This window comes from Osmerus mordax, chromosome 3 (genome assembly GCF_038355195.1).
Source record: "Osmerus mordax isolate fOsmMor3 chromosome 3, fOsmMor3.pri, whole genome shotgun sequence".
Lineage (NCBI taxonomy): Eukaryota > Metazoa > Chordata > Actinopteri > Osmeriformes > Osmeridae > Osmerus > Osmerus mordax.
The window spans coordinates 6,345,892-6,373,438 of NC_090052.1; the positions used below are offsets into that span (position 1 = coordinate 6,345,892).

A 27,547-nucleotide genomic window follows, 5' to 3' on the forward strand; every position below is an offset into this window, starting at 1 on the left:
CGGGTTATTTATTTGAATGAAACAGTCAGGAACATGAAATAACATTAGCCCCATTGCCAGTAAACTAAATCATGACACATTCCACCGATGCTAGATACAAGCAGGATATGTTAGCATTGCTAATAACTGTTAGCGACAACATCATACTACAGCTTGCGGCTGTGATGAACATAAGGTCATAGCAAATCCTGCTTTACATTGTCCCAGGTTTTCAAAACTGTCCTCGTGAAATGGTTCAAGCAAATGTGTAATTGAGGGTCGAACGGCACAGGGATCTTCTCATAGACAAACATCACAGCCCGTTGAGTGTTTGGTTCCTTAGGAAGACTCTGAAAAGTGTCAGCATTCCCTGTACAGCCTGGAACACTGCATTTATGACCGTAGTCCATTTTCAATATCCTTGAAAAACGTTCTTTGTAATTCCGTGGAAGTACACAGAGCAGCGCGCTTGAAATTCTGGGGCGTGACAAAGGTACAGACCAGAGCCAAAAGAGGTGGAGCCCCCGTTGTGACATCACAATGGGGGATTTTTCAAAACCAACCGTTTTACAGCTACATTTTGTATGTGTGATATTTGCATAGGAAAGAGGTGTCAATGGACTTTGAGGTTCACTGTATGATAAGATGTAAATTCTGGAGAAGGCAGGCCGGAAGGAGTCACGACAATTATAAAAGGGTTGACTCGGTTTTATTAGCTCGACGTCGGATCATGCCACCAATCCACAACAGAGTGGCTAGCATGAGTGAAGACTCTCTCTTACAAGAGTGCTTAAATACAGTATCTGGACATGTTCAAAAATAGAATGCACAGAATCGCTTCCTTAACGGGTCTTCAGTGGTCAGTACACTGATACACTATAACGTTCAACAGGTGAAGTGGTCGTTAATCACATAAGCCTTATTTGTACATGATTTTCCTCACTGTCTCCCCACTGTCTGGACTGCATACTATATTCTGCTCAGAGGGAGCCTTGCTGTATGACCTCTTGACCTTACAGAGACCAACGCTGGACATGTACCCATAAACTCTGCCTTACACTGTATGTCCATTTTACCCACTGAACTGTCGTTATTCAACTGTGACAAGGTAAATTCGGTTCTGCAATCAATGACCCCTTTAAACAATGATGAATAATGATTTCAGAATGAAACCTACAAAGCCTATGTTAACCTTATGGCTTTATGGTAGTTTGTGATATCAAATGTTTAGGCTGATGCTACATATCAATCTAAAATATAGCTGCAAGCAGCAATGAGGTGGCCAAGCCGGTAAAGCAGGTAAAATGAACGAAAAACATTTTAGACATCCTCAGAACAGGGTTCTGAGTAAATTCAGCTTTGAATCTATCAAAGATTTGCTGAGATACGACCCAACTTCCTGTTTGCAGGCTTTTCCGCAGATTTTGATTGGCTGTACCGATCAAACCGTTTAGAAAATCTAAAATAATTTTGATAAGTTTGTGTGCTAGACAGAAAACCTGTGACATGGCAGGCTCTTTGGCTACGTTGCCCTTGCCAGGACACCAATTTATCCTAGTGAATTATTCTCAGTGCTGGAAATTACTGTGTTCAGTTACTGTGTAAAATATAAGCGGTTTTTCAACTGGCAAACGGTTTGGCCAAAGTTTAAACAGCTGTAATTCAGTCCTATTTTGACATGTCAAGGTGATTGGTATGAAGATAATCTGTGCCAAATTTGGTGAATATTGGATACATTTTGTTGGAGGAATAGGGAAAAAACGTTTTATGAAACGTAAAATGACGGCCGCATCAATTCAGCTGGTATCACAAGTTAACGTGTCAGACACAGGATCGCCCCCTAGCGGGTAGATGACACAACCTTTTGTGGACCTCTTTGGAACAGGGTCCCGAGCACCTGTACCAAGTTTGATGTCAATTCAGCAAATATTTACTGAGATATGATCTCACTTCCTGTTTTGCCTGTTTGCCTATTAGGGTTCCTCAGGAACCCTAATAATACTACCAATTACAATAGGTGCCTCGCAGCTTCGCTGCTTGGCGCCTAAATATAGCTGCAAGCAGCAATGAGGTGGCCAAGCAGTCAAATGACCCATAAAACATGTTAGACATCCTCAGAAGAGGGTTACGAGTACATGCAACAAGTTTGGTGTGAATCCATCAAAGATTTGCTGAGATACGACCCAACTTCCTGTTTGCTGGCTTAACGGCACATTTTTATTGGCCATACCGGGCAAACGGTTTTGAAAATCCCAAACAAATATGATGGCTTTTGTGAGGCTTAGTCTTAAGATGATCTCTGCCAAATTTGGTGAAGATTGGAAAACATTTGTAGGAGGAGTAAAGATAAAAGGTTTTTCAGTAATTCAAAATGGCGGCCGCATCAATTCGGCTGTTATCACAAGTTATCATGTGTCACACACGGGATGTCCCAAGATATCATGAGACAAATCACATTCATCACACCAAGTTTGGTGTTGATTTCTCAAGGATTTGCTGAGATATGACCCAACTTCCTGTTTGGTGTCTTTGTTGCCGATTTTGATTGGCTGTACCGGACAAACAGTTTTGAAAATCAAAAATCCTTTAGACATTTTTAGTGAGGGTTGCTGTGACGATGATGTGTGCCAATTCTGGGGAAGATTTGACAAAAATTGGAGGAGAAGCGAAAAAACGTTTTTCCTTAAAATTCAAAATGGCGGAAAATTTATATAACCGGAAATTGACGTCATATGGTGTGCTGAACTCGTCTTGATCCAGGGAATCCAACGGTACCTCATTTTTGAAAATCGGTCATACAGTTCAAAAGTTGTGTGTAAACACAAGTTCAACTTTGACCCGTTGGTGGCGCTAGAGTGCTCCAACGGGAGACATGAAACTTGGTGAAAATAAAGAGGGAATGTCCTTAATGTGTGCCAAATTTCACACCTTTTTACCATACGGTTCTAGGGGCTGCCATAGACTCTAATGGGAGAAGATGTGTAATAATAATAGTAAAGAAAAGGTAGAAACACTTAAGTGGCTCCGCAGCTTCGCTGCTTGGCTACCAATAATAATAATAATAATAAAACTAATAATAACAATAGGTTTCCTCCTTACGGAGGAATCCTAATAATACTAACAAATACAATAGGTGCCTCGCAGCTTCGCTGTTTGGCCCCTAATTAGAGAGGGTACAATTTCTGGGGAAATTGTAGGGTGTGCTTGCTTGCGTCGGTTGCACAGGGGTACGTTTTTTGATGAAATTTTTACAACTGATATTTCTGTATATTTTATATAAAAATGCATAATTATTATTTATAAAGATTACATAGATTTAAAAGCATCTTTTTTTTGCTGCTCATTTACAACTCAAAATACGAGTGAAGTGTAAAATGAAATAGATGTCTTCTCATTTCCCCTGCAAGAGGCAGCCTCATGGCTGAAACAAAACGAATACATTTGGCAGACCGGTGTAAAAATGGACGTCCTTTTGAGTTTTTCCCTTCTCTTGATATTTTCAGGCATTTAGCTGACTCATATTGCATTCATTCATGAATTAAAAAAAACCTTTGAAGATTATTCTACGACGTTACCGGCAGTAGAAGATGGAATCGCGATTCAAACAGTACCATCTGCTAACTTAAAATATGCCCCCAAAAACGTAAATAAGCTTGACATTTATTTAGTGGAAAATCGCTCATTCATAAAAAGCTCACTGGTAGCGATCATTGTCAGTAACAACGCAAAGAAGCTGCCCCGGTAAATTGTACTACTACAGTACAGTAGTAGACTACTGCTGTGTTCGTCTTGGTAGCGATTGCGTTGGTTGAATTGGATTTAACGTTCCGTTGTACGGTTTAAGCTGAAATTAATTATTTTCATGAACAGATTGACAAAGTTTAGGCTGTGGCAATGAAGTTCAGGTTAGTAGTTAGATAAACTTTTTATATAAGTAAGGAGAGTGCCGAACATGTTCTGTCACCGTTTGACTTTCTAAACAGCTGTGTAGATGTTTTTGTAGTGTCCCGTGTAGGCTACAGCATTGCAGTGAGCAACACTGGTCTGAAACCACAGGTAATGATAATTTCACCAACAAATCGTTTACTTGTAATGTAATGTCATAATAAATCCTACAACGAAAATGTATATGTGAGGAATGTTTATTTTAACGATTGAAAACAGATGCATCATAGACCACTGTAGTATGTGTTGCCCGGGCAACAGAGGCTAATGTCATGCTAATGCTTCAGTGAAATAGTAGACTACCGTTTCCGAAAGTAGATGTGGGCCTACTTCCTTAATAATATCAGCTAATAATGTACATTACATTTCACAATTGTGTTTCACATCACAAAGTAAAATGAGTAAATAGTCACCCTGGCCTCTTTGCTTGTGGCGTTTCTGCAGCTGCCTTGCACTAAAGCTATAGTTAGCCTAGCTATCCCCCAAGTTAACAGATGCGAAACGAATGTTCTGCTACAGGTAGTCACGCGTGTTTTCGTGATGTAGTGACGTTAGTAACGTCAGTGACTGTGGCTAGCAAATTAGCCACCGTTAGCTTCACTTTTCGCCACAAAAACTTAACTTGAGCCTAAACCATGCAACGGAACGTAAATCCCAATAGAAGCAACTCAATCGCTACCAAGACGAAACTTTTGACACCTAGGTTGTCTATGTAGTCCAAATATTGACTGAGTTTTAGGGGGGCAAAAAGAATAATATTAATAATAATATATATATGAGAGAACAAAGGTTGTGCCCTTGCCGAAGGCAAAGCACACCCAACTAGAGAGGGTACAATTTCTGGGGAAATTGTAGGGTGTGCTTGCTTGCGTCGGTTGCAGGTGGGTCCGTCCAAGTTTTTCCCTTCTAGTGATATTTTCAATCATTTAGCCCATTACATATTTCATGAAGAACACACTTTGAAACTGCTGCGAACCCCCTTTGAAACAAGCTACTTTAACAACGTTGTCACTGGAAGTATATTTCAGATGGAATCGCGATTCAAACAGTACAGTCTGCTACCGAAAATATGCCCCCCAAAACGTAAATAATAAGTTTGACATTATTGTAGGGGGAAATGGCTAATTCAAAATAAATTTGCTAGAGGCAAGCTAGCTGCTGTTACTCCACATTTCACTGATTGTTTGAAAGCGCCGGAAATTAGAAAGTTTCTTTTGACATGAAGTTTAGCTGTGGCATTGAAGACAGTACTACATACTGAGCCGAGTCTGACTGAGGCTAACGTCAAAACAAGCCGCGGTGTAACTCAAAATCCAAGTTTTACACAAATCACAAAAATATGCTGACCCGCTGGCTGTCTTCGCAATCGCCATATCTTTAAAACACTGCCCTCTTTCGGATTTTCGATGTAGAATTGACCCTGGTACGAAATTAAGAAAATACTCATCAGAGATCGACAGCTGACGCAATCGTCAACGGAGGCTGACGGGGCTCTCACGTAGCAAACCAATCAAAGTTTTTACAGCAACCTACATTAAAATCTCACCATCTGGCTGTCTTCACAATAGTCATATCGTCATAACATTGCCCTCCTTCTGTTTTTTGGTGTAGAATTGGCCGAACTATAAAATTACGAAAATACTAGACTACTATGACGCTGGCATGGCTGCCGCCTAGGCAGTCTCACGGGCGACCCGCACTCGCTCAAATTACAAAGACTTTCACGACCTAAATCAAAAATCCGAGATTGCAGTTCCACTCGAAATTGCTTTCTCAACAAAGCCCAATGGTTGGTAATTTTGGGGGTTGGCATTTTTCACTCAAAATCCAAGCTCCAACTTGCGTGCTAGAACGTCTATCACGTTGTATCCATGCGTCGTTGCTAACGTGTGCTGACGTAGTGACGTAGACTAGCACTGAGTACCCTTCGTTGACAGAAGGCACTTTTTGGCACAAAAACCCAATTTCTACTTAAACCGTGCAACGGAACGCAAATAAAAATACAAGCAACTCAATCGCTACCAAGACGAAACTTTTGACACCTAGGTTGTCTATGTAGTCCAAATATTGACTGATCCTTAGGGGGGCGAAAATAAACAATAAATAAATAAATAATAATATGTGAGAGAACAAAGGTTGTGCCCTTGCCGAAGGCAAAGCACACCCAACTAGAAACGGCTGTTCCTGCGAAACAGCAGTGAGAATGCTGAAAACCTGAATGGGGATAGCTGACCATGCTAAAAAAGCTGAAAATAGCGAAAATTTAGTAGAAAGTTATAAGCTGAAGCTTCAAAGCGCCCGAAAGGTATTTTTGAAAGGGGCAGGAGCTGGACAAAGGCAGAAAACTACAGAAAAGAGAAGAACAATTCAAAAAGAGAAATAATTCAGAAGAATTTGAAAATTTTGTAGAAAGTCATTTGCTCAGGTTTCAAAAGGTCTGAAATGTATTTTAGAGAGGACCTGGAGCTAACTGATTAAAATGCTGCTTCAAAAAAAGTTTAACTATTGTGGGTAGTAAATAAGATCATGCTACATCTAACCAGCGGATCATCTTGCAAGTGTGTCAAAGTGGTATTTTTACAGACTGTATTAACACCGTAGGCGTGAATAATGCATGCATCGTGATTGTCGTCCATCTGTAGCCGAAGCTAAGCTAGAGAGAGGATGCAATGGGAGACTTTCTACAGTAAGCCATATCTACTGCTTCAAATTGAAAACGGAGACGATCTTTTGATTAAAGACAAGTTCCTTAACCTCTGTTGTCAATATCGCCAATAAAAAGTAAATACTCTTCAGTTACGAAGAATTTGTTTGTAGCTAGGTAACGAATATTATGTCTGGAAAAACGTAGCTAGCTATGTGACCTGGTTTCGCCGTATGATGACAGTCGTAGGTCACTAGAATGGCCATAACAAAAGATCATATTTCAAATCTGTCTGCTTTTCTAAATTGCCCACACAATTATATATATTTATCAACTCTAACATGGCCTGTATCTTGTATTGAAAGTGCTCGAAAATTAGCTTGTCTAATGTATGGTGGACTGAGAACATATTTGTTAGTCAAAGCAGAGCGAGCGGATGTCGTGGGAGAATTCCTACTGTTAGATTTACTGCTTCAAATTGAAAACGGAGAAGATATTTAGAGTAAAGACAATTTACTTAACATCTGTGTTCAATATAGTCAATTAAAAGTAAAAACTTTCCAGTTACGAAGCGTTTGTTCGTAGGATTAACGCCAGCTGCAGCAAACACATGCCCCAGCCCCGGTTTGGCTGTTCATGACGGTCAGCTATGACAGTCTTGAGCCTCGATTTTTGCAGATTTCTGTGAAACTTGCAAAAATAAAAACGATCTAGCTAGATTATGTACACTTTAAGCTCAATGTAATTACCTCGTTTGGACAGTTTAGTCGATTGTGGAAAAAAGGTCGAACCGTTTTAGTTATGGAGAGCCATCGCGCTAGCTCGATTATGAGAATAACAGAAATGTAGCTACATTCCACACCTCAAACAAGTTAACTTAGACGCAAAACTGTACGTCCAATCCAAAAAATAAGGATATTTTCCGAGACCCAAGACTCTGCCGAAACCAAAGATGTCCTTTTATATGTCTGTGTGGTCAGAAATACGACTCTATCGGCAGTTTCAAAATCTTGTTCCTTCGGCTTTCTCTGACGAATTTTACCCACCTCTCCATTGAAGTTAGTGAGAGAATTTGAAAGGCTGCTCTCGCTTCAAGGCTCATAGCTGGAAATCTGTAAATGTCAGCTCTTTAGTTTCTGTAAGTTAAACTATATGAAAGTTAGAGGAATTTGTTTGACAATTTAGTTTAATATCAGAACAAAAGAACAGCCAGCTGGCTGCTCATTCATAAAAATCAAGAAGGAGCAAAGGTTTTCATGTGTTCGAAACTGTCATAATTCAAAATTGGCTGAATATTTGAAAAAGCTGAATCATTTGGGAATAGCTGAATGTCTTGAGAACATTTTAAAGGTTGAATGGTGTCTCTAGCTGAAAGTATTCTGAAGTAGTTAAGTTTGAAAGAGGAGGAAGATTTTTTAATGATTTGAAAGGATTTACCATTACTTTTAAAGGGAGAATAATTTGCACAAAAACCTTAATATATTAAAAAGTATAAAAGTGAGAAATGAGAAGTCATAGCACACATCTCCTGAAGGAGCTGAACATTTTGATTCCAAAATTGGAGGAATCGGTGAAAGTATGCAGGACTAGTTAAAGGACACGGAAGAACTAAGAAGTTGGAATAATAATAATTAGAGAAAGAGAAACGGGATGCTTGACAGCATTCTCACAATAATAATATATATGTGAGAGAACAAAGATTGTGCCCTTGCCGAAGGCAAAGCACACCCAATAAGAAGAAGAATACGTAGAAACACTTAAGGTGGCTTCGCCGCTTCGCTACCAATTATCCCAGTTTAATTATCATAGCTACATAATAGTTAACAGTAGCCTACAACTGCAAAACAAACCTAAATCCATACATCTATCTTCCATTTTTCCGACACAAAAACCATGTTAAAAAGTTAGGCTACTCGATAATGTATTGGTTAATAGTAGGCTATTTATTTAAAACAATGTTTAGAGGGTGTATGTTTTTTTTATCAATGAAGTAAAGGTCTATAAAAAAGGACCTCGACCGACGTAGCCTATCATTCATGTCAATCATGGCGTGTCATTTTATTTTGATAAAGTTGTGGACGAGGCAGCTTTTATATAAAGCGTTCTCTTTAAGCTGAGTACCATCGGGAAGAAGTCATGTGGCTGTGAACATTCCATTTTGCCGCGGTGGATTGATGTGATCCATTTTGTACCTCTCGGGCTGCTTAAGAATAGGATGCACCCGCAATTATCTGGAGTTCTTGAATCTGACTTGAATTAGTCGAATTGGCCTTTATGGAACCTCTTTAGCCCAGACTGACTTCTTAGGTTAATTCAAGTCAGGTTTGGGACTTTAAGTCCAGCTTTTTTGAGCAGCCTTTATGGAACAGGCCTCATGTCTCTGGGCATCAAAGCTGTAATAGAATAGAAGCAAGACAGTACATTTAAAATATTGCCCATTGTTACCAACACGCCATGTTCATAGAATAGTTAATACAAAAAAAAGATAATTACCTGAAGTGCTGGAAACTATTAATCTTTGGGAGCCTTCACAAGTAGCTACTTAGATGCTGTTGCCAGTCATAGCTTCCAACAAGCACTGTGCTGTACTTCAGTCCAACAAGCCTTGGGACGTTTACTTGCTTCATGGGAGAGTTGTCCCTCACACCCCCGGCAATGTCTGACCGTGTCCATTATGGTCTTTCTGAAGCATTGCTTGACCAGCCCAAAGCACCAGTCAGGGGGAAACTTGGTGTGGCTTATTATCAGCAAGTGGAGGCTCAGCTTCAGGTGAAGGTTGTGCATCGTCCGACCAATACCAGAATTGGGCCGAATCCCCAAACTCTGTCTTACCCCTACCCCTTACCCCTAGCCCTTAGTTTACCCCTAGCCCTTAGCCCTTGAAACTGAGGATTAAGGCCTATGAAATGAGACACCACTTGGTTACTGTTACGTATATCGATGTCTCCAAAGCAAGTAGTGTTATGCACTGATATCAAACGGAATTCGCTGCTAATGGAGTTCAGTTAAAACTGTAGACATGCATGGAGTCCATTCAAGGCTAATCAAAGAAATGCAGGATTGTTGTGCAAATCAGCAATGTAATGTTAGCGTAGCAAAGTAGCGTTTTTTTTTTTTACGTTTCAACACGTAACATGGGTGCAAATACATATGTACAGGACTGTGTAGAGCACAAAACAAGACTGTCGTAATTTTTTTATCAATTATTTAAGCCAAAAATATTACATTTATGGGATCTGTCCGCCAGTGTTGCAGGTTGAGCAGGATTCACATACCCCTAGGTTTCAAGTAAGCTCCCGAAAACACTTGGTTTTAAGGGGGTATACCCCTTAGTTTTAGCCCTACCCCTCGATCAAAAATAGTATTTGGACACCACTTACTCTCTCGTAAACGTGCAAAACTAAGGGCTATGGGTAAGGGGTAAGACAAAGTATTGGGAATCAGCCTTGGTCTTTCGTTTTGCCCACTGCAGTTGTCACAGTGAAGGTCCACCTGTAGTGATAGTGTGATCATTGTTCTTCTGGAACTGTCAACACAGATCTGTCCGGGGTTTGGCGCTTGTTATCCCAGGGAGCTTACTTCCACAGCCTGCGGAAGGTGACCAGACAAACAACACCAACCCCTGCATAGAAATAATTTTGTATGAGCATAAGATTAGATTAAATTTGGGTGTACATATATATTCACGCAACATTACTGTCCACTGCACTTCTGAACATAAGTCATACAACTTTTACATACCAAGATTTTCCACTGCATCTTTGTAGAGACGCCACACTGAGCCTTTGGTGACATTGGACGGTAGCAATTGTGGTCCAAGTCAAGACCAGTGTTGGCCAGGCAAGACAATGGCATGGTCTTCTGCTTAGTTTGTGATGAACTGCACAACTCGTTCGATGTGCTCCTAGCCACGCTGCTAACAAACATGAAGGGCCCAGATCCCAGACACGCATGATGGTAGCTACTATACAAATGCAAATTCAACACCGACAGGTCATCGTCTGCTGCGACCGGGAGTCCCCCATTTCACTCCAAGCCCCTCTCGGACCACTGGGAGTGCTATTCGACCCCCTATCAAGCCTAATCAGACAACAATACCACAGGATTATCAAAGACTAAGGTATACTAAGACTACCCACAGCCCATTAGCACTTAGAGGAGATAACGCTGCTAGCACTAGCCCTATAGAATCTTCTGCTAGAGGTGCTATCATTGCTAACCCAAATAACCTAAGAACTTGCTCCGTAGCTACTGATAAGGCAAACGTTGGAAATGCAAACTTAACACCACAGATGGCCACTATCTTGATCGGAGATGCCATGACAGCACATGTTAAACTGGAAAAGACAGAAAATATTTGTCTTAGCAACACATCTGTTGAGGAACTGTCGTCAGAGGTACAAACAATCCTCGACAATAAACCGAATAACCCCAAGATTATCATCCACACTGGCTTGTTTCATATCCTGCACAAAAAAAACTGGCATTGAGATACTTAAACATTTCACCCAGCTACTGAACACACTCAACAGATATCAAGATGTATTCATCAGTTGACCGATTGCATGTTTTCGCAGAGGAAAAGAAGCCTTCAGTCGACTCCTATCTTTCAACACATGACTGGCATCTGTCTGTTTGGCACACAAGCTGAGGTTTATCAATAATATCAATGTCTTCTGGAACTGTGCAGACCGTTTTCAAGCTGACAGACTCCACCCAAACCGTAGAGGGTCTTGACTACTAACGGCAAACATTAGTCACATAGGGCTGGGCGGTATGGCCTAAAATGTTTATCACGGTATAATTCGTAAGCACTGATGGTAACGGTATATATCACGATATATTAGTTATTATTAAAATGTCATGACAATGCAATCCGCACCGCAGCGGCTAATCTACTGCAATCGGACGGATTTTGATTGGGTAACTGGTGTGTGGCATGAGTTGAATTTTCCAAATGTTGCAATGTTTAATTGCCACGGAAGAGCGACTTCTCAGTAGCCTACACGTTCAACAGTAGCCTACATTTATGGGATCGCAAGAAAACTTTAAATAAAACGTTTAACGTTTAAAACGTTAAATATTTGTAGGGATATAGCTCGAGCTATAAACAATTATTACATGGCTGAATACTTGATTCTATTGGCCTACAATAAACATTTCACAATTCTAACCAACCTGGCATTGGATTTGTCAAATGCATTCTGGTAGATTGTTCATATTCGCGAACATGCATGGCTTTCAGGTGGTGAAAAAGATTGCTAGTGTTTCCACCTTTGGCTAGCACAATTAGACGACACATCTTACAGAGTAGGCTACTGTTTGTTGGTCGATGTCGGATAAGTTGAAACCAAACCATTTCCAAACGTCAGAAGAGGCCCCATTTTTTTACCAATTCTTCTTTGTCCGGCAAATCAACCCCACTGGCGTTATTTTCAGACGTCATTAAAGCTTGCTTACACTTGCCAAGCACTTTACTCCAATGAATGTTTGCTTCCTCTGGAGTTGCGCTAGCTTGCAATGCATGCAGCGTCCATGCTACATGCATTGCAGCATGGACGCTGAATCTTTTTTGTAAAAGATTCAAATTTGTATATCACTTGGATTATATTTTATACCAAACAGAAACAGTTTACTTAATACATTTATTAATATATCGTGATATCCATGATATGGCAAAATCCATATCATGGCACAACGCAATACCGGTATTCGCGTTCATACCCGTATACCCTACAGTCACATGCTCTTGACCACCAATCAAGTTTCACTCCCTATCCCTGCTATGTCTAAGCTGACTGACGCATCCCAAACAACCTCCCATGGAACAGAACAGAACATTTCAAACAACCTCCTGGAAGGACATGGGCGCTGCACAGATCTTCACTCCCCTAACGATTTCCCTTGGGATGGAACAGCTCAGTGATATAGACTTTCCCATAAAAAAGCTTAGCTAGGACAGCCACCATGCTATTCCATTAAACATACCAGTCATCATAAACAGCAAATGGCATGGTAAAATGCATGGTTACAAACTTGAAACTTGTGTTAGAAGTCTCAAACCTATCCATATTATTCCTACAAATCTATATCCCCCTGTTTTATCTGTTAATACCCCACAACTGCCCTTTAAAATATTTAATTACTAAATAACAAAACATTTTCTAGTTAATGATCTGGTCAAAGACAATAACTTATACTGCATCTGTCTTACAGAAACATGGCTAAACAATGACACAGTACATTTACATTTACATTTACATTTAGTCATTTAGCAGACGCTCTTATCCAGAGCGACTTACAGTAAGTACAGGGACATTCCCCCGAGGCAAGTAGGGTGAAGTGCCTTGCCCAAGGACACAGCGTCAGTTGGCATGACCGGGAATCGAACTGGCAACCTTCGGATTACTAGCCCGACTCCCTCACCGCTCAGCCAACTGACTCCCAGTATCAGCAACATTGATAGAAGTGTGTCTGCCTGATTACAGCTTTCACCAAGTTTCTAGGAAATCAAAAAGAATGAAAGGGTAGAGAACCTGGTAGAGAACCTCAATGATTTACATTTACATTTAGTCATTTAGCAGACGCTCTTATCCAGAGCGACTTACAGTAAGTACAGGGACATTCCCCCCGAGGCAAGTAGGGTGAAGTGCCTTGCCCAAGGACACAACGTCAGTTGGCATGACCGGGAATCGAACTGGCAACCTTCGGATTACTAGCCCGATTCCCTCACCGCTCAGCCACCTGACTCCCCAATGATGCACTATTATCTGTGCTAGACTCTGTTGCACCACTGAAAACCAAAAAGAAGTCTACAAGCAGAACCTCCCTCGTGAAACGAAAAGAAAATGCCACGCAGCAGAGAGAAAATTGAGAAAATCAAAGATCACTATCAACTACAATATCTATAAAGATGCACTAACCACCTATAACAAAAACATCCGTCTAGCAAGGAAAGACTTTTTCCAACATTATTACAGAAAATGCCAGAAATTCCAGTTATTTTCTCCACCATTGCTGCTAAACACTGTCCCAGCCCCCCTCCTCTATCCTCAGCAGTTAAATGTGAAGAGCTTGCTCTGTTCTAACAAAATGACTTTGATCAGAGCTAGTATCATTACTAGTGGAGGTGAAACTGACATCAGTAAATCCTGCAACATAACCATGAGCACATTTACATGTATCACACTAAGTGATACACTAACCTCAGATATTGATCCTAAACCCACAAAATTCTTTAAGCGAGTGTTTGATGGTGTATCAGAAAAGGCTCAAGACGCACTTGTTCCGGGAGTACAACAGCACTTAGGAATGCTTGGCTGGACCTGATGTTAGTTTCCTCCAGGATCACAATGACTCGTATTGAGAGACTTGTTGCTCTTGTTGGTTAGTTGTAACGGTTTCAAATTCTTGTACTCGCTGTGAAATATTTTTACTGTTGATTGTTTTTTCTACAGGTACACTCTTGCACTCTTGTGGGGAGTTTCATGTTGTTCAATTGTAACTTGTTTAACTGCATGCTCTTATGGTTCTTCCCTTTGGCACTTATTTGGTTTTCCACAATGTATGCTTCATGTTTTGGCTGCTCGCAATGTTTGGGGCTATCTTGTTGTTATGATCAGTGACCTATGCTCTTTTGTAAAGCTCTCTCGTGGAAGTCTCTTTGGATAAAAGCGTCTGCTAAATGCATAAATGTAAATGTATCAGGTCTAGTCCAATTAAATTCCTTTCTTGAAGAAAATAACATCTTGGAAGTCTCTGTCAGGTTTCAGAAGATATCACAGTACTGAAACTGCTCTCACCAAAATAATTAGCGACCTCAGACTAAACTCTGATGCAAATAAAGTCTCTATCCTTATCCTGTTAGATCTCAGTGCATCATTTGATACCATTGATCACGACATCCTAATAAATAGACTGGAAAAACTTATTGGGTTTACGGATAGTGTATTTAACTTGATGAAATCATATCAGAGGAAGGAAGTTTTGTTAGTTTAGCAGACCATATGTCTAAGAAATATGAGAACTTCTATGGGGTTGCTCAAGGAAGCTGCTTAGGTCCATTACTTTTTTCTCTTTATGTCACCGAGTGGTAACATATAATCAGAGAACATAATATAGATTTCCATAGCTATGAGGATGACACACAACTGTATATATCCGCTGAACCCAACTAGGGCTGCAACAAACAATTATATTAATAATCGGTTAATCTGTCGATTCTTTTTTCGATTAATCGGATAAAAAAACATAAATTTCCAACCCTTTATGCAAAAACAGAACTGACAGTGCAAATTCACAGTGCAAAAAATCTTCAGAATGTGGTTTTAATGATTTTAATCGATTAGTTGTTGCAGCCTTAAACCCAACGATGCAACAGCCATGAATTCCATTACCAAATGCTCGTCGGCAATAAACAAACGGATGAATGATAACTTTCTTAAATTAAATGAAGACAAAACTGAAGTCCTACTATGTGGCCCCAAATCCAAAAGAGAGATGCAAACTATGAATCTAGGAGGTTTAATCCCCAAAAAACACTGAAAGACTACAGCTCATTCAAAACTCTACAGCTAGATTATTAACCAAAACTAAAAGGAGAGAACACATTAGTCCTGTCCTAGCTACTTTACAGTTACCTTCAGAATTGACTTTAAGGTCCTGTTTCTCACATAAAAAGCTCTAAAGGACCTAGCTACATTGCTAACTCTCTTACTAACTACACACCAGATAGAACACTGCGATCATCAAATGCAGGCCTGTTAGAGGTCACACCAGAAGCACTCATAAGAAGATTGGTGATGCGGCCTTTGTCAATTACGCCCCAAAACTATGGAACACATTATCCATAAATATTAGTGAAGCAAACACGCTAGACATTTTCAAAAGAAAGCTTGAAACCTATCTTTTTACCAAAGCATTTAACTAATTTTATCTCAGAAGGGTTTTATTACTTTTATTAGTTGTATTATTGTTTTTATTGATTTTTGGGGGGATTCCCGCAAAGACTGCGGCTAGTGTTTTGACTTGTATTATTGTTTTTATTGATTGTGTTTTGGATTCCCGCAAAGATTGTGGCCTGTGTTTTGTTACATTTTATTTATATTGGGAAATCACAAAGACTGTGGCTCAAGATACCGCAAAGACTGCGGCTTGTAATCAAAAGGCTTGAGCAACAGGTTCTTGACTGCTCTGCAAAAGGTCTGAGATTGTTCTGGATTACCGCAAAGACTGTGGCCTGTGTTTAGAAGGGTTTTATTACTTATAATATTGTTTAAATTTATTTTATTTAAAGCACTTCTTGTATGAAATGTGCTATATAAATAAAGTCTTATATTATTAACCTCTTAGCGGGGTAACCCCCCTCCCCCCCCATCAAATAAATATTTTTTGACTGCTACACTTGCCATATATCGGGGGTACTCAATAGGCGGACTCCGGTCTGGATCCGGACCCAGACGCAATACAATTTGGACCGAAGCCAGAATTTGTATTTAGTCATGATCCAAGCAATTTTTCATTGGTGCGTGATTTTGCGCTATATAATCCAAAGGTCCAATCAGGAGCTGTAATAACTGTAATCACCATGACAACTCACTCACTCAAAGTTGGCCGCAACCTCTGTGGGTCACGCAGGTTGTGTTTGTCATTCGCAACAACGCAGGCTAATCGATTTGCTAACGGTACCTGTTTCTTCCTTTGCGAAAATCATGGCGTGACAAAACCCAACAAAAAGCGAAAAGTTGATTCTGAAAATCGCAAATTTCAGACAGAGTGGACTGACAAGTATGCATTTGGGCTGACAAGTATGTATTTGTGCTGCCGGTGGGGAGCACAAAAGCAATGTGTTAAATCTGCAATGAGACGGTTGCCCTTGTCAAAAGTGGTAACGTGAAACTTATAGACACATATAGACAAAGCATAGACACTTTGAACAAAATTCCCCCCAGAACTCTGAGGTAAGGGCCAGAAAAATAAACCATCACTGTTCCGGACCCTGGACTGAATGGAAATTTGGTGAGTGGACCTTTTGGTTTTCTAATTGAGAACCCCTGCCACATATCATTGGAAATCTACGAGTCTTGTGATTCTATTGACGTAAACCATTTCAAGATCGAGTCGCAACAGCAGGGTACAATCAACGTTTTTGTCTGACCACAAACTTGTCAACAACGTAAAAGTAAACAAAGACTGCTCACCTAACAAGGCTCAGAGTTGTCCAGTATTCACTATCTAACCAAGTAAAGTATTTCATCGAAAACCATGTCTTACATCCATAAATAGCAATAAACTCTTGTTGCATTATTCTGACTTTGCCGACTGAAGAGACCAGTCACTCACATACAAATGGTCCTAACTTTGGTATACTAAGGAATATTTACGATATGTTGGTGTCACAATGTGCCATTGGAGCTTCCATGGTTGGCCTTCTAAAGCCAACCAGGTGGCTCCCAAAATCTATGCATCCTGCCCCCCACCACCACCTCTTTCTTTGGTACAAATTAGAAATTGGCTTCAGCTGGTTCACAAACAACCTTATTAATCGCATAACCAATGAGATTCTGCAGACACCAAAAGGCAACATTAGGGGTAACTTTGGAACCTTCAAAGTAAAAGTCACAAAAATGGCTCACAGAAGCAGGGCTTTTTCTGCTTAAATACCATGAATCAGATAAAGCACTCTGTGTTATGCTTCAGTTGCTGTGTTAAAGCAATACTCATGGGGGATTTAGCTATGAGATATGAAGTACCACCTTTCATTAGAGACAACAATTATGAAAGTTATACCTTTTTATCTAAGTATTTGACCTTGGTTACCAAGGATCCTTTTGGAGTCTCCACATGGTACTTTTTGAAAACTCCTGGATGTAGTACTCTTAGTAAAACGTGTCAAATATGAATATAATGTGCTATTTTGACTTGGATTATGTAAATCTTCATGATATGGTCCCATTTTGTCTTCCAGCTAATACCTCCCACCTATAGGCCTCTTTAGGCATCTGTTTGCCAAACCAAATTTAGGCGGGAACATAAACTAAGCTTCTATTACTCAGAACCAGTAGGACTTACGGGATCCTCACAACAGGGAACTACACTTCAGAGTGTCCCCATCAAAGAGACCACAACCATGCATGTACTCCAGCATCAAGAACAGCTTTCAATTTACTTTGGGTATGCCTTGTTGGAGAGCTCACTGTCTGCTGTCTCTGGTGTCAATTTTTACTGTTACAGCTCAGGGGAACATTTCATTTATATGCATCTGTATGTTTCACTCATTGAACAAATAAATTCTAATTCTATACGGTTTTGTTTGGCTTGACGTAGCGTCCATTATCTGGGTCGTAGGTAGGCAGCGAGGGGCGGAGCTTCAGCTCCTTCAGGCAACACGCCCCCCCAGTCTCAATCAGAGAAGACAAGATTTTCTCAATTTCAAAGCCTAATTTAACATACTTGTTGGTGTTTTTTTCCATTCGAATTTGGATGGGTAGTTAATAACACATTATTCTGTGGTGTGGTGAACTTAAAACTAGTTTTCAATTCCACTTTACAGGATCTTTAACTTTTTAAAGTAGCCTACTTAAATATATAATAAGTAAACCTAAGTCACCTAACACAACTACAATAATTTAACAATAAATAAGTTACACTACTAACAAGGAACAACAAAATAAATGTTGAGTTAGTATGCTAACTAAACCAGCTTCAAACTTAAGCAGTTATTTTTCAGAAAAATTACCATATTTGCCTCCTCTGGCAAGATACGACACCTCTACTGATTTATGGCATGTCCTGCACAGGAGAAAACTCTCTCAGATGGTGTCGAAGAGGCCTGTACACACGGGTATGAGTTTTAAAGGGCAGACAAATTGGGGAGGCTGACCTGGGACTGATGTCCGCAAGCTGTCGAACACGGTCCATCCCTCTGCTTTAAGAAGTATCCCATGTGTCGCCGCATGTTTCAATAAATTCGACGCGCTTCCCCCTTTGCACGTGATCGTTTTGAGACATCTGTTGCATTTTGCGATGTTGGAATCCTTGGCTGTGAATTACAGCCACACTTTCGACCGCTTCGCTTGAGGCATTTTAAATGCACCAAAAGCTAGCTAGCTAACGATAGACAAGCAAGACAGAGCAAGTGTAATATGTTTACTAGCGATCACGTGCAGTGAAAGGTTAATATGCTTTTACGTCCGTTTTGGTGAGCCCAGAGGGAAAATATGGCATTGTAGCCTACATTTACGGTAGCTAGCTAACTGTAGACTACAGAGAACGTGTGATATTTTTACGCCCGTTTCGGAGCGACAGAGGGAAAATATTTCAGTCGACGCGTTAAGTGGAACCGAACTGAGGAACCGAAATTTGCGTTATAATCCGGTCCGATTCCTACCGGTTGCGTAGAAACCGGTTCCATAGTGGAACCGGATTTCGGTACCCAACCCTGCATTTTGTTGCAGGCACAAATAAACTATAGCCTATTGCATTGTACGATAAGCAGGCTAGTCTGTGTTATTTTGGCGACTCATCTCAGTTACGCACTAAGATTTACTCGATTTACTAGATTTACTTTGAGAAGTGCACCTAGAAAAGTAGTTTAATTCATTATTTTACGGTTATCATTATGTATAACAAGTTTCTTTACAACAGTCTCTTACACTTAGAGCACAGAACATGCTTTCAAGCACCTGTTCAAACCATAATTGCTTACATTTCTATACACATTGTAAAAAGTCCCAATTGAAAATAAAAGACCATTGTCAAATACTACATTTCAATGGAATCATTAGTATTGTTTCAGTATCGAGTACCGCAATACTACATTTGGTATCAGTATCGAAGTCCAAATTTTGGTATTGTGACAACACTAGTACACGGAGAGGGGGCTATTCACAGACTGGTCCGTTATAGTGAGAGAGAAGGAATGCGAGCGGGCCAAGAAGGGGCTGTTGCCATGTTAAACAGGAAAAACTAAAGAATCCATTTGTGGCGGTCAATTTTTACATTTAAACATTTTAGGTATTGGAAACACTGGGGGAACGCCTAAGAAAATTTTATGAAACTGTTATTCCATTTAAATGTGAATATTGTCATAGAACGCCCATATGGCATGTGAAAATGCAAATGCTAATTGGATTATTGCATTTTTCATTTGAATCTTGTCTCAAATAACACTCACATACAGATCTGGAAATAATTGAGAGACCACTGCACCTTTTTCTTTCCATTTTTTTTCAAAGTTGAGAAGGACAATTTTGAGTGAGGAACAGAAGGGTACAATTTGCAGTGGCCTCTTAAATTTTACTTTTCTGTTCCTCACTCAAAATTGTCCTTCTTCTCAACTTTTTTTTAAATGAAAGAAAAGGTGCAGTGGTCTCTAAATGTTTTACAGAGCTGTATATTGAAAATGATAATGCAAGTTCAGAAATGCATTATCATTTGAATAAAGTCCTCTGTGGGCTTCCATAGATATTTTTACGTTCATGCACTCTTTGTCCAGAAAGAGTACATGACCTGTAATGTTGATACTGTCTTTTGTTCTGGTACAGCATTGTGTGGGTCTGTGTTTGAGCAGAAATTTTGGTCTGCTGTTTGTGTGTGTGTGTGTGTGTGTGTGGGTTTGACTTGCTGCCAGTTTTGCTTTACGATACTTTGTTGGTGACCCCAGACTACAAAAGTTGTTGTGTGGTACGTGCCCTATGAGCTTGTGGAAAGAATTGGATTTATTATCATCAACAGACTGCAGACATTATGTTAACCCTTTCATGCCTGAGCCAAAAATCCATTTGGTGCTAGATTATGATGTTAATATGCATAATCATATTTATATGAATTTTCATATTAAATCATACACCTGAACTGTTTATACCATATTGAAAAGATTTAGGGCTTTCTAATGATATCAATATATTTATATAATTTAAGGCAAATCATCTATATTATCTATAGAAAACCTATTTAAATTTTAAAGCCATGTACCTTGGCCAGCTAGAAGAGCTTCATTGTGCAAAGCGAGATAAATACCCATTGAAGGTGTTAGTGACATGCAAAAAGGTTTTGACCAGAAAATGGCTTAACACTTTCCAACCATAATTGAGTGGATCAATTTAGTTATATACACAATGTAGAGAATTACTTTTAGACAAAGAACACATATTTGAAGAAAATTTGTCAAAATGGCTTACTTGTGCCAACTGTAAGGCTTGATTTTATATAGCGGTAATATGCTTAAATTAAGGGCATATATTCCAATGTAAAATAATTTGCAGAATCTGATTTATGGGTTCATATGAAAAGTACGTATAATGGATATGCACGTGTGTGTATACACATAGGTGTGTGTATGTAAGTATAAGTACAGTATGTATGGGTATTTACGTGTGTGTGTGTATACTGTAAATACCCCCTTTTGCATTTAGAACTGCCTTAATTCTTTGTGGCATAGATTCAACTAGGTACTAGAAACAATCCTCAGATTTGGGTTCATATTGACATGGTAGCATCACGCAGTTGCTGCAGATTTGTAGGCTGCACATCCATGATGCGAATCTCCCATTCCACCACAACCAAAAGGTGCTCTATTGGATTGAGATCTGGTGACTGGATGCCATTTGAGTATAGGGAACACATTGTCATGTTCAAGAAACCAGTTTTTAGATTATTTTAACTTTGTGACGGTGCATTATCCTGCTGGAATTAGCCATCTGAAGATGGGTACACTGTGGTCATATGTTTTAGATGAAGACACCCGTCAGAGTTTTGTCGAGAGCTGCAGGCGGCACAAAATTTGACGGAGGCGGCTGCCTATTAATTCTCTGCAGTTTCTGCCATGTGATTGTTTTTTTGTTTATACTTGTTTTGAAATGTTATATAAATAAATACAATTGATTAATTGACATTGTTTAAGGTATGTGGAAGAGCATATCCAGCGCACAGGAGTGGCCATCGAGACACAAGGCTTCAGTTTTGTCACTAGCGGGCGAAAAAGAGAGTCCCTCACAGTAAGTCTTAGACTAATGCTGCAATACAATTGTAACTCCACATGCAAGAAGCACTTTTATCTGTATTTGTAAAATTTTCCACATTTTTTAGGGAAATGCCACCCTCCATCTCTATCCACACTTTAAACCTCTGCAAGAGTTTAAGGGTAAGTCTGCGAAAGCAGACTTTTTCTCTATTTAGTCTGATCTGACAGGAATCAAGAATAATAAATGTACCCCATAGCAAGCAGTCTGGGTTATATGTCTATAGTGTGTCTGCATTGCTTATTAATTACATAAATGGTTTTGCATTTTGACAGGGTCCTGGCTTGGTTGCACATATTAACTTCCATTTTTATTTTACCCACCTCTTTCTCTTAGGCGTGTCAGAGTACTTGAGCACGGAGGTGTGCACGTCACGGCAAAAGCGTTTCAGCCTGGTGACGTTTGTGGACTCACCGGGTCTGGTGGATGGAGACATGAAGTATCCCTTTGACGTGGACAAGGCCATTATGTGGCTGGGTGGGTCCTCGCTGCCTCCACCCTGGCTCATACTGGACTGTCTCTCATGATCCACTGTTGGTTCTATCCACAATTGTTTGTTTTGATGTGTGTGTTAAGCTAAGTTGTTTTAGGGAAGTGACTTTGGGTATTTGACCAGGGAAATGCAGTACTACTTGTGGAACTACTTACCATGTTCGCATTTTGTCAGTACGATTGGAGATTGAGGAATCCCATCTATGGTAGAATTTCCATCTATTAACATGTTGAATTGGAGTACATCAGACATGTATTGTCCCTCCAGAACTTTGTATGGGTCTAGACGCCGCCATAAGTTGTTGTGCCAAACATCCTTCACACAAAATGGTACCAATGATAGAACATAAGTATAGTATACCATTCAGATAATTCTTAGTGTCACCCAACTGTAAATGCATACAGAGGAAACGCAAATACTAAACTCCACAAGAGCTGCTATTCAAATTTAAAGAAGCAAAAAACAATCTGGAAGTGGGTTTCTATGCAAATCATCTTCACTGTCAACAGAATGCCGCTATAATCCGGTCTTCCTCCTTGTAGGTGAGCTGTGTGACCTTATCCTGGTGTTCTTTGACCCTATGGGGCAGGCATTGTGTAAGCGTACACTTAACATTGTGGAGAAGCTCAACGAGAACCATGGGGACCGTATGCGTTTCTACCTCAGCAAGGCGGACGAGGCCGGGGGAGAGTCAGACAGACAGGTATGCATGCACACATACACAAGCACGCTCAAAGGTGAAAAAACTTTCAATTGCGACAAAATATTATGTATACACTGCTTGAGTCCCTTCAAAATAGATAGATGTTTTTCAAGAGCAAATTGTGGCTAGTCTCTCCATGATGTTTTGTTATTCAACCACCAGAGAGTGATGATGCAGATTGTCCAGGAACTCTGTAAGCGACCCGGACTAAACAAGTGTGGCTTCGACATGCCCACCATCTACATCCCCAACTCCAGCAAGGTAAGGATCCACATTAAACTGGAGTGGGATGGTTCTTGTCTAAAATAAAGTTAATATGTGTATGTTTGTGTGATTGAATGAGTATGTAAAACTGCTGTGTGTGTACGTGACAGTGACAAAAATACACCCATAGAAACTTACGAAGCAGCACTCCAATTAGACACTGTTACATCTACAGGATTTTTGTGTTTACAGCTATAGACTGGACTTATGGTGTCCATTCATTCACCGATGAATGTGTTCTCTGTTTCAGTGATGGAGAAGGTTTTTGTTCCCGCTAACATTTGGAATAATTTGTATTTATTTAGCAGACACTTTTATCCAAACTAATGTACAAATAGTGGATATTAGCTTAAACAAGCTAATACTTCTGGCCTTTTTATTCCTTACCTCTGTGTCTTCTAAGTACTGAGCATGTTTGTTTTTTTCATAAAGTCTTGATTCTTTGTGTATTATGTTTTTTTTTTATTGTGCCTGTCAGTACATCTGTAAGAGTGCAATTTCCCATTTCAATAAAATACTGCTTTATACTTTCACTCTAGCAAAGTCGCTGCGTAAACCAGATTGATGAGGTGTGTCGCACCGTAGAGAAGACCATCAACCAGACTGTACAGACCACGCTCAACTCTCTGGAGAAGGACTGCAAGCTCATCATTGAGGCCATCACCGATACACTCAGCAATGACAGGTAGAAATATATCTGCAAGCAGCAATGAAGGGGCCAAGCAGCATTCGATATGGAAATTCAGTAGCTAAAGAAGCACAACAAAACTTTTAATTAAAAACATTCCCTTTTTTTAAATCGCATTATACTTTTCTGCAACGCGGTGGCGCTACCCCGAAACTTTCGATTACCTTCACGGTGTTGCGCAAAAGACGTACACAGAGTTTTGTAACGATAAGCGTTTGGCAAATATGTCATTTTGAGACTAAATGCGCTGGCTAGATGTAGCAGCGTTATATCTACAAAGCACAATGAATCTGCTTCTTCTTGACTATTAATCCCCTGACAATGAAACGTTATCGTTACCATTGTGATTATACTGCTAGACAGCTACTGTGGTGTACCTGGCTTCGCTAAACAGATGATCTGGTATCAAGACATGCTTGATGACTGTGGCTGGATTCGGTCCTACAACCTTGCGTTTCAAAGGAGCCCGTCTTATCCCAGTGAGCTATTCTCGCTGCTGGGAAATGCTGTGTTCGGTTACTTTATTTAAAAAAAGGAAGCCGTTTCTCCCGTGGCGAGATGTGTCAGATTTGACCCAAGTATAAACAGCTGTAATTCAGTCATATTTTGACATATCAAGGTGATTGTGGTAGGAAGATGATAAAACTTTATCGTTACCATTATGATTATACTGCCAGACAGCTAATGTGGCGTACCTTGCTTCGCTAAACATATAATCCGGTATCACGACATGCTTGATGACTGTGGCTGGATTTGATCCTACAACCTTGCGTTTCAAAGGAGCTCGTCTTATCCCAGTGAGCTATTCTCACTGATGGGAAATGCTGTGTTCGGTTACTTTATTTAAAAAAGGAAGCCGTTTCTCCCGTGGCGAGCTGTGTCAGATTTGACCCAAGTATAAACAGCTGTAATTCAGTCATATTTTGACATATTAAGGTGATTGTGGTAGGAAGATGATTAGATTACATGCTCGCGATGACATTTCCAAAGTTTCGTCTCCATACGGTAAACCGTCGCAGAGACAAGGCTTCACGTCCGCTATGGCGTGCTCTTTGTCAAAATCGTTTGCGCGTAACTCGTGAACGGTTTCACTTATCGATGCCATTTTGATAATTTTTTGTCCGCATGGTCTGAAGATGATCTCTTACAATTTTCATGAAAATCCGAGCAACGGCCTAGGAGGAGTTTGAAAAAGTTGGCATTTCTTAAAATGCAAATCACGGAAAAACCTTTGGTACGACAATGACGCCATAGGGTTCAGTCGAATCGTCTGCATCTAAGGAATCCGATGAAACCTCACTTAAGAAAAACGGTCTCATGGTTCAAAAGTTATGGGCGTAAACACACCTCCAACTTTGACACCTTGGTGGCGCTATAGTGATGGATCGACATGAAACTTGGTGATACATAGTCAGGAGACCGTTCCAAATCAGTGTGCCAAATTTCAAAACTTTTCACCAATCGCTATGCATAATAATAATAATAATAAAACTAACAAAAACAATAGGTGCCAATAGGTGGCCCCTAATAATGTCTCCCCATCCGACTTAAACACACACCATGTTACACCTACATAAGCTGTCATAGCCATATAGCTTATTCCACACTGTCCCTAAACACACAAACGCTAACACCTCTCAAATACTTCTTCTGAGCAAAATCCTCAGCCCTCTGAATTCATCCCTCCTCCAGGCAAACTAGTGTGCAGAATGGGAGGGCCCGCTGTAAAGGCTGCCTGTTGGCCCTGCTTGGCTTCAGCATACCGCTCCTGCTTATGGTTCTGTTGATACTGGGCAGCCTCTCCAGAGAGCTGCTGGAGGTGGTCCTAGGGGACCAGGGAACAGAGGCTCTCTCCCTCTATCTGGTGAGTCTGAGTTTGCCCATGCATGACTATGTTCTTGCAAATCAGAATAAAGGAGCAATGTTCACAGTAGCGCAGTGGTGTGCATTATGTCCTACATGTGGTTTGAGTAGTCACGTGAGTTTTATTGTTTTATTATCTGTATTCTCTTTTTAGACCCCCATGGTGAAGGTCTTTGAGTCTATGTCCATGGAGCAACAGTTGTACAGTCATGGCAGCCTGATCTTCCTGTCCTTCATCTTCCTCCTCCTGGCTCGTTTCTCCTTCCGGTAAGGGAATATTCAGAAGCTCAGTTACTGCATCTACAGTAGGGGTGGGCAATCTTTTTTCCCCATCAAGGGCTATTTCAGTCTTTGTATCATCCTTCAAGGACCACACTAAATTATTAAACATACACTATATCATGCTAATCTCTCTAATGTGATGGCTGGAACAGCTTCTCTTTGGCAAGGTGTCAAATGGTAGAGTCAATGAGGCTACTCGCAGCTGGTTCTCCTTTTCTTTCCTTTCATTCCCATGTCCCCATAAAATATCCACACTGGCTCGCCTTTCACTTAAAAGGGTCATTTACTGATTCTATAGGGTATTTTACACTGTTCCTCAAGGTCTCCGAATAGGGTATGTAATTTTTTTTGGGCTGAAAATGGCCTTGGTGCTGTTCTATGTGCCCTAATGCACGCTGTGAAATAGCCCTGGAGTAAAACGAGGTTTTCTCCCTTTTCATGGTATGCTCAGAACAGCACCTCTTTTCAGCAACAGCTCATAGCAAATCCTGCTTTACAGGTTTTCAAAACTGTCCCCGGTGAAATGGTTCGACCCTCAATTACACAAATGTGTAATTGAGGGTCGAACTGCACAGGGATCTTCTCATAGACAAACATCACAGCCCGTCGAGTGTTTGGTTCCTTGGGAAGACTGAAAACTGTCAGCATTCCCTGTACAGCCTGGAACTTAGTGTTCCTAAAACGGTACTTAGGAATGGTTCGCTTGACCCGATGTTAGTTTCCTCAAGGATCACAATGACTCTTGCTTAGAGACTTGTTGCTCTTGTGGTTAGTGGTAACTAAGTGGTAATTCGCTGTGATATATTGTTTTTATTGTTGCTTGTTTTTTCTACAGGTACACTTGCACTTATAGCGGTTCATGTTGTTTAATTGTAACTTGTTTAACTACATGCTCTTATGATTCTTCCCTTTGGCACTTACTTTGATTGTTCACAATGTGTGCTTCATGTTTTGGCTACTCGCAATGTTTTTGTGGCTATCTTGTTGTTATTATCAGTGACCTATGCACTTTGTAAAGCTCTCTCTTGGAAGTCGCTTTGGATAAAAGCGTCTGCTAAATGAATAAATGTAAATGCATTTACGACCATAGTCCATTTTCAATATCCTTGAAAAACTTTCTTCTTTGTAATTCCATGGAAGTACACAGAGCAGCGTGCAGCAAATGTTGGGGCCTGACAAAGGTACAGACCAGAGCCAAAAAAGGTGGAGCCCCCATTGTGATTTCACAACGGTGGATTTTTTGAAACCGACCGTTTTACAGCAGCAGTTTCAAATTGTGAGATTTGCATAGGAAAGAGGTGTCAATGGACTTTGAAGTTCACTGTATGTCTATTTTACCCACCAAACTGTCATTATTCAACTATGACAAGAACAATTGTTGTTGTTGTTGTCAATTTCTCTTGGAAAGCGCAATATTTCACATCTATATTTCACATCTACATCTATTTTCTTGACAGTCGCCATGAAGGTGTTGTAGCAATTTCAAAAGGATTCTCAAAAATAGTCGGAGACAGAATTTCTTTCAAAAGTCAAAGTGGCTCGGTGGTTTATTCAGCAAGGCAAGCAGAGGTACATGAAGACAGTTCAACACGCAAAAAGACACCCCTTCTTCATAAGACCTCTCTTTATATAGGTAAATATGAGGATCAGACCCCTGCCCTGCCTT

The 27,547-nt window shown here is 40.2% G+C and overlaps 1 protein-coding gene across 2 annotated transcripts in view; it reads left to right on the forward strand.

The window, feature by feature from the left end:
* The window catches only part of si:ch211-11k18.4 (uncharacterized), a 67,491-nt gene that overhangs the window by 38,199 nt on the left and 1,745 nt on the right, over positions 1-27,547 (forward strand). For both annotated transcript variants that reach the window (XM_067230600.1, XM_067230608.1), the window contains exons 3-10: positions 21,471-21,564; positions 21,656-21,710; positions 21,925-22,065; positions 22,624-22,784; positions 22,947-23,045; positions 23,588-23,733; positions 25,429-25,600; positions 25,754-25,866. In XM_067230600.1, the coding sequence (XP_067086701.1) occupies positions 21,471-21,564; positions 21,656-21,710; positions 21,925-22,065; positions 22,624-22,784; positions 22,947-23,045; positions 23,588-23,733; positions 25,429-25,600; positions 25,754-25,866 (981 nt within the window). The remainder of the gene's footprint in view (positions 1-21,470; positions 21,565-21,655; positions 21,711-21,924; positions 22,066-22,623; positions 22,785-22,946; positions 23,046-23,587; positions 23,734-25,428; positions 25,601-25,753; positions 25,867-27,547) is intronic.